Source organism: Gopherus flavomarginatus, chromosome 12 (assembly GCF_025201925.1).
Source record: "Gopherus flavomarginatus isolate rGopFla2 chromosome 12, rGopFla2.mat.asm, whole genome shotgun sequence".
In the NCBI taxonomy this organism is placed as follows: Eukaryota; Metazoa; Chordata; order Testudines; family Testudinidae; genus Gopherus; species Gopherus flavomarginatus.
The window spans coordinates 19,388,543-19,403,994 of NC_066628.1; the positions used below are offsets into that span (position 1 = coordinate 19,388,543).

At 43.0% G+C, this 15,452-nt stretch overlaps 1 protein-coding gene across 1 annotated transcript; it reads right to left on the reverse strand.

The window, feature by feature from the left end:
* Positions 1-12,271: 12,271 nt before the first annotated feature.
* On the reverse strand, positions 12,272-13,210 carry LOC127032529 (olfactory receptor 1009-like). The gene has a single exon (XM_050919833.1). It carries the CDS (start codon positions 13,208-13,210, stop codon positions 12,272-12,274), a length of 939 nt encoding a protein of 312 aa, XP_050775790.1.
* Between the last annotated feature and the right edge of the window lie 2,242 nt (positions 13,211-15,452).

The following is a 15,452-nucleotide window of genomic DNA, read 5'->3' on the forward strand; positions in this document are numbered from 1 at the left end:
CATAACTTTAGTCCCAGATTTGGACCTTAGCGTCCAAAATATGGGGGTTAGCATGAAAACCTCCGAGCTTGTTACCAGCTTGGACCTGGTACTTGCTGCCACCACCGCAAAAAATTAGAGTGTTTTTGGGGCACTCTGGTCCCGCTGAAAAACCTTCCTGGGGACCCCAGACCCAGTCCCTTGAGTTTCATCACAACAAGGGAAATAATCCTTTTTCTCCCCTCCCCCCCTCCAGGTGCTCCTGGAGAGATCACAGACGCAAGCTCTGTGAATCCAAACAGAGTGGCTCCCCCCTCGCCGTTCCCATTCCTGGAAACAAAAGCCTTTCCTCTTCACCCAGAGGGAATGCAAAATCAGGCTAGCAAATCCACCACACAAGATCTCCCCCTGATTTCTTCCTTCCCACCAATTCCCTGGTGATACAGACTCATTTCCCTGAAATTGCCCAGTAAAGAAAACTTAACAGGTTTCAAAAGAAAGCTTTTATATAAAAAAGAAAGAAAATACATACATGGTCTCTCTGTATTAAGGTGACAAACACAGGGTCATTGCTTAAAAGAATATGAATAAACAGCCTTATTCAAAAGAATACAAATCAAAGCACTCCAGCACTTATATTCATGCAAATACAAAGAAAAGAACCATATAACTTACTATCTGATCTCTTGTCCTTACACTTAGAAACAGAAGATTAGAAGCAGAACTACTTCTCCAAAGCTCAGAGAAAGCAGGCAGAACGACAAAGACTCAGACACAAATTCCCTCCACCCAAAGTTGAAAAAATCCGGTTTCCTGATTGGTCCTCTGGTCAGGTTGCTTCAGTGAAAGAGACATTAACCCTTAGCTATTCTGTTTATGCAGGGGGCCACAACGTGTTACCCTAACCCACCCAGCAATATCGTCAATCTATCCACTCACACTCAGCCTAGAAGAAAGTCATGTCCTATCTCGGGGACTCTCTTTCTGCCCTGCCACCCCAACCAACATTATACAGTTCTGTGGCGATCTGGAAGCCTACTTTTCGCCGTCTCCGACTTCAAGAACACCCCAACAAACCCACATGCTCAAAGATTACTGAACAGCGCACTGATACACGGTTGCCCTCCCAAAAACAGCACAAGAAAAAGAACTCCACATGGACTCCTCCTGAGGGTCGAAATGACAGCTGAGACCATACATTGAATGCTTCCGCGGGTGTGCACGGCAGAAATCGTGGAACAACAACATCGCTTGCCTCACAATTAAGTCGTGCAGAACACAATGCCATCCACTCCTCAGAAATCCACCCCTGACATTATCTCAATAGGCTGATAAAGGAGGTGCCGTTGTCATCATGAACAGGTCTGACTATCAAAATGGGCATCCAGACACTCTCCAATACCAATTCTACAGGCCACTTCCCTCAGATCCACTGAGGAATACACTAAGAAACTACAGCATCTACTCAGGACACTCCCTACACTAACACCAGAAGAAATCAACATACCCTAGAGCCCCGACCAGAGTTATTCTATCGACTACCCAAGATCCACAAACCCAGAAATCCTGGACGCCCCATCATCTCGGGCATTGGCACTCTCATGAAGGCTGTCTGGATATATGGACTTTCTACTCAGACCCTATGCCACCAGCACTCCCAGCTATCTCCGCGACACCACTGATTTCCTGAGGAAACTACAATGCATTGGTGACCTCCCAGAAAACCTCATCCTAGCCACCATGGATGTAGAGGCTCTCTACACAAATCCCACACACAGATGGAATACAAGCTGCAGGAACCTATCCCTGATGATGCCACAGCACAACTGCTGCTGACTCTGTGCCTTTATACTTACACACAACTATTTCAATTTGATCTCCAGATCAGTGCACTGCTATGGGCACCCGCATGGCCCCCCAATATGCCAATATCTTCATGGCCGACCTGGAACAATGCTTCTCAAGCTCTCGTCCACTCACACCCCTTCTCTCTCTAAGCTACATTGATTACATCTTCATCATCTGGACCCATGGGAAGGAGACTCTGGAAAATTCCACCATGATTTCAACAGCTTCCACCCCACCATCAACCTCAGCCTGGACCAATCTACACGGGAGGTCCCACTTTCTTGGACACCCACGGTGCAAATAAGTGATGGTCACATTAACACCACCCTATATCGAAAACCCACCGACCGCTATGCCTACCTTCATGCCTCCAGCTTCCATCCCGGGCACTTCACACGATCCATTGTCTACAGCCAAGCACTGAGGTACAACCGCATCTGCTCTGACCCCTCAGACAGAGACCAACACCTACAAAATCTCCACCAAGCATTCTCAAAACTACAATACCCCGCACGAGGAAATAAGGAAACAGATCAACAGAGCCAGACGGTACCCAGAAGCCTCCTACTGGCAAGACAAACCCAAGAGAGAAACCAACAGGACTCCACTGGCCATCACATACAGCCCCCAGCTAAAACCCCTCCAACGCATCATCAAGGATCTACAACCCATCCTGGACAATGATCCCACACTTTCACAGGCCTTGGTTGGCAGGCCAATCCTTGCCCACAGACAACCTGCCAACCTGAAACATATTCTCACCAGTAACTGCACACCACACCATAATAACTCTAGCTCAGGAACCAATCCATGCAACAAACCTCGATGCCAACTCTGCCCACATATCTACACCAGCGACACCATCACAGGACCTAACCAGATCAGCCACACCATCACTGGTTCATTCACCTGCACATCCACCAATGTAATATACGCCATCATATGCCAGCAATGCCCCTCTGCTATGTACATCGGCCAAACTGGACAGTCTCTACGGAAAAGGATAAATGGACACAATCAGACATTAGGAATGGCAATATACAAAAACCTGTAGGAGAGCACTTCAACCTCCTGGCCACACTATAGCAGACCTTAAGGTGGCCATCCTGCAGCAAAAAAACTTCAGGACCAGACTTCAAAGAGAAACTGCTGAGCTTCAGTTCATCTGCAAATTTGACACCATCAGCTCAGGATTGAACAAAGACTGTGAATGGCTTGCCAATTACAGAACCAGTTTCTCCTCTCTTGGTTTTCACACCTCAACTGCTAGAACAGGGCCTCATCCTCCCTGATTGAACTGACCTCGTTATCTCTAGCTTGCTTGCTAGCACACATATATATACCTGCCCCTGGATATTTCCATTACATGCATCTGAGGAAGTGGGTATTCACCACGAAAGCTCATGCTCCAAAACGTCTGTTAGTCTATAAGGTGCCACAGGATTCTTTGCTGCTTTACAGATCCAGACTACAACGGATACCGTCTCTGATATTTAAATCGAAATGTCCAACTCATTTTTTTTTATTTCAGCTTGACATTTTGAAAGAAAATCTGATTTCATTTTCAGAGGTCAAATTGAAATGAAATATTTGTTTAGATTTTCCGTATGAAAAATGAAATATTTTACTTCAAAATTCAGATTATCCAGCCTACACAATGAACACTACGTGCAGTACTCATTGCTCCATCTCACAAAAAGATATATTAGAATTGGGAAAAGTACAGTGAAGGGCAACAAAAATGATTATGGGTATGGAACAGCTTCTATATGAGGAGACACTAAAAAGACTGGGAAAGTTTGGCCTGGAAAAGAGATGACTGAGGGGAATGTGTCAGAAGCCTATAAAATCAAGAATGGTGTGGAGGAAGTGAATAAGGAAGTGTTATTTACCCCTTCACATAATATACAAATAAGGGGTCCCCTGATGAAATTAATAGGCAGCAGGTTTAAACCAACCATAAGGAAGCACTTCTTCACACAACACACAGTCAACCTGTGGAACTCATTGTCCCAGGATGTTGTGAAGGCCAAAATAATAAATGGGTTAAAAAAAGAATTAATTTTGAGTTATTTAGGGTAATTGGCTATTAGCCAAGATGTCCAAGGACTCATCCCCACTCTCTGAATGTCCCTATACCTCTGACTGCTAGATGCTGAGACTGGATAAAAGAGAATGGATCACTTATACATTGGTCTATTCTGTTCACTCCTTCTGAAGCATCTGACACCTGCCACTGTTGAAAGACAGGATACTGGGCTAGATGGACCAGTATGGCCATTCTTATGTTCTTAATAAAGTTAAGAGTCTTCTCCAGATAATGCCTTACCCCTAACATACTCATTCCCTTAAAACACATACACACTCACTCTCCTAATAAAGAAACTACAGTTAACGTGCACCAAACGAACTCAATTTTCTCAGTGCTGCCTTGAGAAAGAGAGAGAGAGGGAGAGAGAAAGAGAGATGAATGATTCAAGTAGTAGCTATGCTCTCATCCATGGCACCTGTGCTGCAACTCACTCTGTGTGAGCATAGAGTGGAGTTGTAGCTGTCTTGGTCTCAGGATATTCAAGAGACAAGGTGGGTGAGGTAATCTCTTTCATTGGACCAACTTCTGTTTTTGATCCTAACAGAACTCTTCTTTCTCATCAAGAGAAGCTGGTCCAATTAAAGAGATTACCTCACCCACCATCCAGGCAGAAGTCAATGGGAACTTACTGAGAGACCCACCCCTTGATAAGGGGGGGCAGAATCTGGTCATTTGTAATGGAAAGGATAAAATAAGATTAAAAAGAAAGAAAAATAAGAATCAACTCAGCTGACTTTTAAATGTGGATAATAAATACGATGAGATCATTCTGACCTGTGGTTTTCTCTGTTTACTTTGTCTATTTAGACAGACAAATCAACAAATAGGTAGATAGTCTCTCTATCTGTCTCTGCAATACACCATATCAGGATATCAACTCTTCTTTACTACAAACACTTAAATCTGACAAGGTAGGTAGGGTTGTCCCTGGGAGTGGAGCAAAGAGCCTTTCGTCATCTGACTCCAAGACTAAGAATTGATTTTTAAGAGCTGTTTAAATGCTGTCTTATTCCCCCGGGATGAAATCCCTGCAGTTCACTCTCTGTAACAGGCTACCTGTAACATTGAGTTGGGTCAATCCTTAAGCAGCAATATTCCATGCATAAGAATGAGAGCATTGAGGCTTGGATTATCAAAGGAGCCTAATGGATTTAGGTGTCCAATCTCAGTGACAGGCTGTCAGGGTTTCCTCCTCATTCTGAATGTTAGGGTACAGATGTGGGGTCCCGCATGAAGACCCTCTAAACTTATTTCTACCAGCTTAGGTTAAAAACTTCCCAAGGCACAAATTCTTTTATACCTTGGATTAAGTAATGCTGCCACCACCAAGTGATTTAAACAAACATTTAGGGAGGGCCACTTGGAGCCCTACCTTCCCCGAATATCCCCCCAAGTCCCTACACTCCTTTTTCTGGGCAGGCTTGAGAATAATCTCCCAAGCCCTACAACTCCTTTCCTGGGGAGGCTTGAGAATATATTCTCACCAATTGGGGCAGGTGAACACAGACCCAAACCCTTGGATCTTAAAACAATGAAAATCAATCAGGTTCTTAAAAGAAGAATTTTAATTAAAGAAAATGTAAAGGAATTTCCTCTATAACATTGGGATGGTAAGTAATTTACAGAATAACAAAAGACTCAAGATCATAGAGGATCTCCCCTCTAGGGAAAACCTCAACGTTACAAAACCAGGGATAAACTTCCCTCCTTGTACAAAGGAAATCACAAGCCAAAATAAAAGTAAGCTTATGCATTCCTTTGCTGGTACTTACTGTTACTAATGGAGTTGGACTGCTTGCTTTCTTGATCTGTCTCTGGCAAGCACACACAATAGACAGACAAAGTCTCTTCCCCTCCAGATTTGAAAGTATCTTGTCCCCTTATTGGCCCTTTTGGTCAGGTGTCAGTTAGGTTACCTGAGCTTCTTAACCCTTTACAGGTAAAAATTGAGTTAACCCCTTACAGGGTAAAGAGAGATTTTATGCTACCCTTAGCTGTACATTTATGACACAGACTCAAGATTTTCAAAGTGTCCTAGGAGCTAGACACCCAAACAACAACCATTTCATCTCCCATATGCTCCTTTGAAGATGCTAGCCATAATGAGAATGGAGTAAATACATTGCATGAGGTGGCAGGAATAAATAAGTGATGAGAGAAAGGAGGAGTTACAATGTGTAGAGCTGGACAAAATTTTTCAGAAAATTTTTTTTGTGGACAAACTAAGAGTATTGGTTGACCTCATATTAGTTGCAAATTTGACACCTATTCACCAAATATTTTCATGGAAGGGGAAAAACAAAGTCTAAATGGACAGCCCAGCATATGGACCCCAGCACTCACCCTAATACCTTGTGTCTATTGGTTGGGGTATTCGGATGTGAGTGAAACTCATTCACTATCTACTTCTGCTTGCTGTGGAGCAGAGATTTGAAGTTAGGTCTCCCATCTCTAAGGAAAGTGCTTTATCTTTGGGCTATAATGCAATTTAGGGCAGGGCTTTCTCAGGCTTTCCAGATGAAGCTGTTCACATTGTATGAATCAGCAGCAGGAGTTATACATCATGATAATGCAGCCATGGTGGCAATGTAGAATGGAATACCATCCTGAGGCGTTCCGTGCGAGACTGCTTGCTTCTAAAAGAGTCAGTATGGGAGGATTAGTTTTCCTAAATGTCTCAGAATTGCATCTTCCAATCTTATTCATGGTCACCCTTATAACCTCAGCTTTCTAAACCTTCAGAAAAGTGTACCTTCTTCAGCACATTGGACATGGCCCCACCATTGCAGTCATCATCTCAACTGATGCAAAACTGCAACTAGCTGGGATCATCTAAGCATGTCCTCATTTGTGACAAAATCAAACCAGCAGATGTTAAGAATCCTCTGTAATTTTGACACTGAAAACTGTCTAGTGTCATCTCCTCAGCTATCTAATGGATATGTTTCTGCTCCATATAACAGAGTTGCCATTGCTACCACGTTGAACACTCATCTCTTAGTTGTCACATAGACATTGTGCTGCCCAAACAGAGGCATCTGAAAATGCTTAAATGCCACTGACGCAAGACTGATCATACATGTGACCTTTTCAGACATAGTCCCTTCTGATGTCAATCAGCTGCTCAGATAGGTAAAACTATTAACTTATTCAGTGTCATTGCCATCTACTTGCACATCACCAGGTCATTCATTTCCGTTTTATCAGCGGTATGGATGGTTTTCATTTTATCATCGTAGATAAAGCACTTTTTCTCAGCGCATGGTCAGTAGTCTCTCCAAGTAAGGCAATATCATCCTCATATTTAAGATCCACTCAAGATGAATCTTTAAATAGTACACCTCTATCTGGGCCACAATCAATCTTGTCATCTGATAGTCTATTATAACATTGAATACCGAGGTTTGGAGAAACATACTTGATGCACCCCTGCTTCTACAGAAAACCAGTCTGTAATACAACCATTGACCCTCGCACAAGTCAGTGTACATAGTACTCAGGTGTGCCAGCAGCCTTTTTGGCTCCCTCAGAGCTGGAAGTCCCCACTCCCAAAAAGAAGCCCCCAACAGAGGCAGCAGAAGGTCACACCCCAGAAATACCGCCGACAACCGCGGCGGCCAAACATCTAGCCCCTGCTGTTGCTGCACCCCAAATGTCAGTGCCCTTGATGACCACCTAGGTCGCCTAATGGGTTGCACCGGCCCTGATAGTAGTGTTCCTCTATGTGGCACACTAAGACCTCATACATCCCGCAATGGTGAAGCTGTATCCACAGCACTGATTGATGCAGTGAGTCAAAACCGGCAACAAAGTCTATGAACATGAAGGTAACGTCCTTTGGTCACTCTAGGAACTTTTCAGTAGCATTCTATCAAGTGTGACACCTGGGTTTTCTCTTTAGTAATTGTAAAGATTGTTTCAGGGTCTGTAACTACTACGGTGCTTTTTGTACTACATAATGGCATGTGTATTTCACCCAACAGGTTTATCTAGGAACTAGAACCTACCACCCTAGAGGAAGAGAGAGGAAGCCCTTTCCAACAGTTCCCTAACACCTTATACTTAGTGTGTCTACAAGTCATCTAGGGGTGTGATTCCCAGTTTATGCAGACTCACTGATTGTAGCTCTCATTGAGGTCACTCACTCTAAATAGTAATGTAGCTGCTGTAGTACGGACAGTGGTATGTGTTGGCATGGACTAGGCATGTCAAATACATACCCATGAGTTTCATACATGTTTCTAGTCAGTGAAAATAGTCTGTGCCTCCACTCACTGCTGTCCACGATACTACAGCTACACTGCTAATTTTGGAGTGCTAGCTTGATGAACTGGGTATCCCACCTTTAACTCATACTGGAGACGCAGCCTTAATGAACATTGTGAGTCAATGTGTTAAAGGCTGTAGCATGGTGCCTGGGGGACACTGGAAACAGTTTGAACAGGCTGGGTCACACTGAGGGAACCACACTTAGAGTTATATGGACACATAGGAGAATCTGGGCAGGTCAAGAGAATGCAAATCAGACAGGTTGTATTCCTGTAATTTAAGAGCGAAGTCAAATTAATTTAGCTTTTAGCGTAGTATGAGATTAGATGAGATTAGGTATGTGTGCAGGGCTCTGGCAGGAGCTGTACTTCAACCCCTACCCAGAGGTTTTCTTGTGGTTTCAAGGTCATTATATCACAGCTCAAACCAAAATCATCTCCTGACCCTCTGTCATTGACTTTTCCAGTATGGCTCTTTAAGAGACCTTGACTAGGTAATCAGACAAACAATGGGTATCTGCTCAAAGTGTAGCTTAAGAAGAATGGATTTTAGGTGAGTCCATCCCGAAGAATTTCCTTGAAAATCCACATTAGGCATATTATCCCAGAAAGTCCTTTGAAGTCCCCAATATCTCCCAGCAATTGCATTATTCATGTCTTCCTCCTAAAGAAGCACCATGCAACCCTACAGAAGTACATAAACATTTGCATGTTTAATGCATGAAGTCCAAGGATGTGAAACGTAATTCAATAACATTTCTTCAAGGATCTTGTTATATCTGCAATATAGTGTTTTGCAGGCATGCACTCTATATTGCGCTCTTGTAATATAGTTTCTTAACATCTTGCTGCACTTACTTAACTCGAATCTTCTTCTAACCTTACTCCTATCTATATGGGGTTGGTTCTTCACATCCTTCTTCCCCATTCCAGTCTGTCTTGAACGCTATTCTTTGGAAACTCTGCAGCTAATCCTGTCCTTTAGTATGACACCCATCCATCTAGTTCTGGGTCTGCCAACCCTTCTCTTTCCCTCCACTTCTAAGTTTAACTCCCTGTTTCCTATATATTCTTCCAATTTTCTTTTCACATGGCCAAAGCATCTATGCCTTGATTCCCTCAGCTTTTCTATAACTATAACATTTCCCCTACTTCATTAGTTACAAACATGGTCCATCCCTGTAACTCCAAGTATCCATCTTTACATTTTCATTTCCATTGTATTCAAGATCTGCTCCTGTCTCTTCTTCAATGTCCAGAATTCAGAGCCCTGTGAAAGTTCAGGCCTAATTAACCTCTTGCAGATCTCACTTTTCAGTGTGGTCAGTTTAGTGAAAATACAAATGATCATATAAATAGGCATACAATGCAAAATCCAGCAAGAACGTTACACCTATGAAGATGTTGTACACATGAATAATATTATTGAAATTACACGTAAGTACCGACTCCTAGCACGAGGGTGAATGTATCTGCAGGATCGGGATCATACATAATGTTGATTAAATTCAGCCCTGCCGGCGGTCTGTAAGTGGAAATCTTCTAAACCTCAGTTGGACGTTTGAAGGCAGACAGGCTGTAGGAATATGTCCATTTAGTCTAAACGTTCAAGGGCATGCAGTATCATTTCTCTAGAGAAGAAGAGATTAACAAAAACATAATAGGGAAATGAAGAAGCCCACTCAGTGGATACCTCCTCTCTTTCTTCCTGTAGGATTTTCATAAGGTGAGGTTGATGATTTGGTGAACCGCTGTTGGGAGGGTGTTCCATGCATGTGCTGATGGCATGAAGAAGAAACATAATTAGACAGTGGAAATTCTTGCCACATTTACGCTTTGAAGACCAAAAAATGTAGCAATATTCAGATAAGATTTGGATAAGACAAATATTCAGGGTTATTATAATTAATTAGGACAACATATTTTAAAGGATATTAAACATTATGTTTCAGGGATTAAGCCACATAACCCAGTCACTGTCCCACATTAATCAGTTTTAAACAAGGTTCAGGGTTCGCTTTGCAAAGACCTCAGTCTGTTTAGTACCTTGGCAAACACACCATTAAAAATCTCTTTTTATAACCTTTTATTAAAGACAAGAAGTAAAAATTCATTTGAACTGTAAAATATTAAATCAGGCTTTCATTTTAACAACATCTCTTGTTCCCTTTTTTTGAGCTGGAGACAGTTTTTAAAAAACAATTACATAAGTTCCTGGAGGATAGGTCATCAATGGCTATTAGTCCAGAAAGCCAGAGAGGCAACCCCCCTGTTCTGGGTGTCCCTAAACTTCTGACTGCCAGAAGCTGGGACTGTGTGACAGGGGATATATCACTCAGTAAATGTCTGTTCTGTTTATTCTCTTTGAAGAATCTGGCACTGGCCATTGGCAGAAAGATGATAGTGGGCTAGATGGACCATTGGTCAGACCTGGAATGGTCTTTCATTTGTTCTTATGTTCTAACATGATAATAGGTGGTTCACTAGGCAATGGGAGATGCTGAGGAGTAAGGTGTGATTTAAGCCCTGCCACTGTCAAAGAGTTCAGTCCCCATATCCCTGTGAGGGAGACAAATTCTTTTGCTTGTCATTCTCAGCTAGGAACTCTCTAACCCCACCTAAGTTTTTTTGTTTGTTTTTTGTTTTTTTACACATGAAGCTGGGGATGAAGGAGGAAGAAGAAGGAGGAGACCACTCATAACTTTAATCCGAATGGTCAGGGTAGTCACCTGGAATGTGAGAGAGCCCCACTTCAAGTGCCTGATAAAGAGACGGGATTCAAACAGGGGAACTCTCCCGACTCATGTGGATGCCCTAACCACTGGGATACACTCATTTGGGCCTCTCTCTAACTCTACTGTTGAAGACTAAGTTCCCTGGGGAGTAAACCCATTGGCTCCAATGATTATTATATTATCCTTATTAATTATTATTGAAAACCCTTGAGATTTTAGTAGGATATTAAACTGATATTAAATGGAGTTTCAATAAATTAGTCAAAAAAACAAAATAAGAGCGATTAATAGATTAAGAAAGATTATTTTTTTATAGAATTGGCCAGAATCTCAGCTGCCATTAATTGACCATAGATCCCCCGAAGTCAGTGGGCCAGATTAAAGAGATATGGAGATAGAGGAAAGGAAGAAATGTGTGACTGACTGTAAGGGTACGGACTCACCCCTGTGGCGCCTCCTGCTGGTCACTTATGGGAATTAGCTCATTCCAGCTAGGAGCGCCCCCTACAGGCCGGTGATCCACCTGTCCTCTTGGCCGCCGTGTCCCTCCCTGGACCCCGGTGCCCTTTTAACTGGGGTGCTGCCCCCTGGATCTCCCCTCCCACGGTAACCCCCAACCCACTATCCCCACTTTGCCTCAATATATTGCTACTGCCCAGTGTCCATATAGCCCCAGTTCACTGGGGCAAACTGCAGTATCAGCCACTCATCATAGGCAAAGGGGTTTGGACTTGCTGCCTTTGCCTACCCCTGGGCTGCCCCCTGTAATCCCTAGTACCTCTTGGCCTTAACCTAGGCCTCAGCCTTTGGCTTTCCAGGCAGGAGCTGCCCAGCTTCTCTGCTTTTCCCCAGCCCTGCTCCTTTCTGGTACCCTATGGCTAGCTCCCTGCAGCCAGGCCCTTCTCCCTCTACAGGCAAAGGGAGACTGACTGGGCTTCTGGCTCACTGCCTCTTATAGGAGCCAGAAGGGCCTGACTGGGACCTGGCTACAGCTGAGCCTCCTTTCTCCCAACCAGCACAGGCTTTCTGCCCCAGCCACAGCCCTCTCCTTGGGTGTTTAAAGACCCAAAAGGCAGGAATGGGTAACCACCCCGCTACACTGACTCTACAGAGTACTCACTCTGGATTTAGGAGACCTAAGATCCAGTCCCCAGTGCTCCAGTGGCTCTTGTACAACTGGGAACCTGGCCTGCTGACTTCAATGCAGCCACACTCATATAGACCAACTGAGATTTTGTCCCAATTTGTCTCAGTTAGCTGAGCTGAGAATTTCCCAAACATCAGTTGTCCAGAGTTCTATGCTCTCTAAGGTAAAAATATGTAATTTAATTTATTTAACATCATCAACATTACTTGAGAAACTTTAATTTCCCCAACATTTTCCTTAGAGCTGTTTTCACCTCCTTGTTTTTCAGGCTGTAGATGATGGGGTTTAACATGGGGGTCAAGATGCTGTACTGGATGGAGAATATTTCATCCAGCACCACAGAAGAGACTGAGCTGGGTTTTGTGTGCTGGAGAAAAGCTGTCAGGTACAACAAGCCAACCACAATCAGGTGGGAGCTGCAGGTGGAGAAGGCTTTATTCCTGCCCTCGGCAGAGCGTATCCTCAGGATGCTGAAGATGATGTGAATGTAGGAGATTAGGGTGAGGAGGAAGGAGATTGAGGCAAATGTCAGAAACGAAGTATGAAGCACCACTTCAGTGGTGAGGGTTTCAGTGCAGGACAGTCGTAAGAGAGGAGGGAGCTCACAGCTGAAATGGCTGATTTGACTGGGTCCACAAAAATGCAGCTTGAGGGCAAAAACAGTGTTTAGCAGGGCATAGAAGAAGCCTATTGCCCATGCTCCATTCACCAGCTGAACACAGATCCTTGGGTTCATTGTTTCCATGTAATGCAACGGGTCACAGATGGCAGCATAGCGGTCATAAGCCATGGCTGAGAGAATGAAAGCTTCAGTAGGAGCTGAGAGGAGCATGAAGAACATCTGAGCAATGCAGCCAATGACAGAAATAGTTTTGCGCTCTGCTAGGAAGTTCATCAGCATATTAGGCACTGTGACTGAGGAATAACAAATATCAACAAAGGATAAATGGAAGAGGAAGAAGTACATAGGGATGTGAAGGTGAGAATCAGCTCTTATCACCACCATGATCACTATGTTACCACCCAGAGTGATTAGGTAAATAACTAAAAACACCGAGAAAAGGAAAATCTGCATCTGTGGGTCACTGGAAAGTCCCAGGAAGATAAATTCGGTCACTGTGGTTTGATTCTTCATTGCCATTTATTCAGGAAATCTCTGGATTGGAAGACCAGACAAAATGAAATTAACACTTATTATGAAAATAAATTGAAATAGTATGTGGAGATTATCTGTTCCAGAGGATGAATGTAAAGACGTAAAATGTGTGTTTTAAGTAGACTAAATTTAGAGAGAGAGAGAGAGAGATGCGAGATGGTATTTGTGTGTTTTAAATAGGCAAAATAAGCTGGATACACAAAAGGACTTGGGCACTTAACTACCACTTTAGATGCCTAAATCCAAGAATCATATCCTACTGGTATTCACAAATTCCCTGCTCAGCTCTGACTAAGCGATAGTCTGACGTGAGGCTCCCTCAGTCTCTCCTCTTGAAGCTGTTCCTCTGTGGATTAATCATAAAAGAGGCAGTGCAGGGTTACTGAATACTTGGTCTTCTGCCTGCAGGGTGAGTGTACTAACCACTAGGCAATAGAGGAATTTGTTCTCTCTCTGCAATCTGGCCTTATGACTTCAGTAGAGCTACAGCTGTGTCACACCAGTATGGGATCTGGCAGATTGGCTGCAATGAAACTATGGCCAATTGACAATTGCTGGACATCTGGCCAAATCTATATAAATAATCTCCACCTCCATTACAGTCTGTCAGTTGTTCTAGAGTATTTTGTTGAAAACACTATTTAATATCTGCAGTGTATAATTGGATTCTTACCTATTAAAATTATTAGGATTTTTCAAGAAGAAGAATAATCATAGAATCATAGAACTGGAAGGTCATCCAGTCCAGTCCCGTGAACTCATGGCAGGACTAAGTTTTATCTAGACCATCCCTGGCAGGTATTTGTCCAACCTGCTTTTAAAAATCTCCAGTGATGGAGATTCCACTACCTCCCATTTTCCTAATGTTCAAGTCTAAACTGACCTTGCTGCAATTTAAGCCCATTGGTTCTTGTCCTATTCTCAGAGGTTAAGAACAATTTTTTCCATCTTCCCCATAGCAACCTTTCATGTACTTGAAAACTGTTATCCTGTCCCCGCTCAGTCTTCTCTTCTCCAGACTAAACAAGCCATTTTTTTCCAATCTTCCCTCATAGATCATGTTTTCTAGACCTTTAATAATTTTTGTTGCTCTTCTCTGCACTTTTTCCAATTTCTACACATCTTTACTGAAATGTGGCACCCAGAACTGGACACAGCAGTCCAGTTGATGCCTAATCAGCACAGAGTACAGTTCAAGAATTACGTCTCGTGTCTGGCTTACAACACTCCTGATAATACATCCCAGAACAATGTTTGCTTTTTTTGCAACAGTGTTACACTGTTGACTCATATTTATCTTGTGGTCCACTTTGACCTCCAGATCCCTGTCTGCAGTTCTCCTTCCTAGGCAGTACTTTCCCATTTTGTATGTGTGCAACTGATTGTTCATTCCGAAGTGGAGTACTTTGCATTTGTCCTTATTGAATTTCATCCTATTTACTTCAGACCATTTCTCCAGTCAGTCCAGATCATTTTGAATTATAATTCTATCCTTCAAAGCACTTGCAACCCCTCCCAGCTTGGTATCATCCCCAAATATTATGTCTACTCTCTATGCATTATCTAAATCACTGATGTAGATATTGAACAGAAACAGACCAAGAACTGACCCCTTCAGGATCCTACTCATTATGCCCTTCCAGTATGACTGTGAATCATTGACCAATTCTCTCTGGGAACTGTTTTCCAACCAGCTATGCACCCACCTTATACTAGCTCCATCTACGTTGCGTTTCTCTAGTTTATGAGAAGGCCATGAGACACTATCAAGAAGAAATGAATGGGACCATCAAACATTATCTCGACACAGTGACATAATTTTGAGAAGAGGGGCCTGATAGAAAATTAATGGGACTTTTCCTCCTAAGTCACTTAACTCCGACTCAGTGGGATTTTGTACTCCTTTTTCTGAATGTCTAAATATCAGGCTGCCCTTCTGGAAGTGAATGACATCCTTTATTAATGGAAAAGGGAATAAAATCAATGTTCTGTCCAATGTCAAAATTATGTTTGTCCTCATACAACTCTAGAGAGAAACTAAACTTTTCTTCCATTATCAGTTCGTGAGACAAATGCCTAAGCAAAGAGATGGACCTTGTACTAGAACCTGAGTGTCAACACAGGCAGATTCTGTGCACAGGGAAATTCAATTCCAAGGGCATTTTCCAGAGAATGCCCTTCCCCTGACCTCCCCCGTGCCACACAGAATACAAACTACTGCACTAGC

Excerpts from the sequence above, each read along its gene's own strand:
- LOC127032529 (XM_050919833.1), bottom strand. The coding sequence starts at position 13,210 with ATGGCAATGAAGAATCAAACCACAGTGACCGAATTTATCTTCCTGGGA.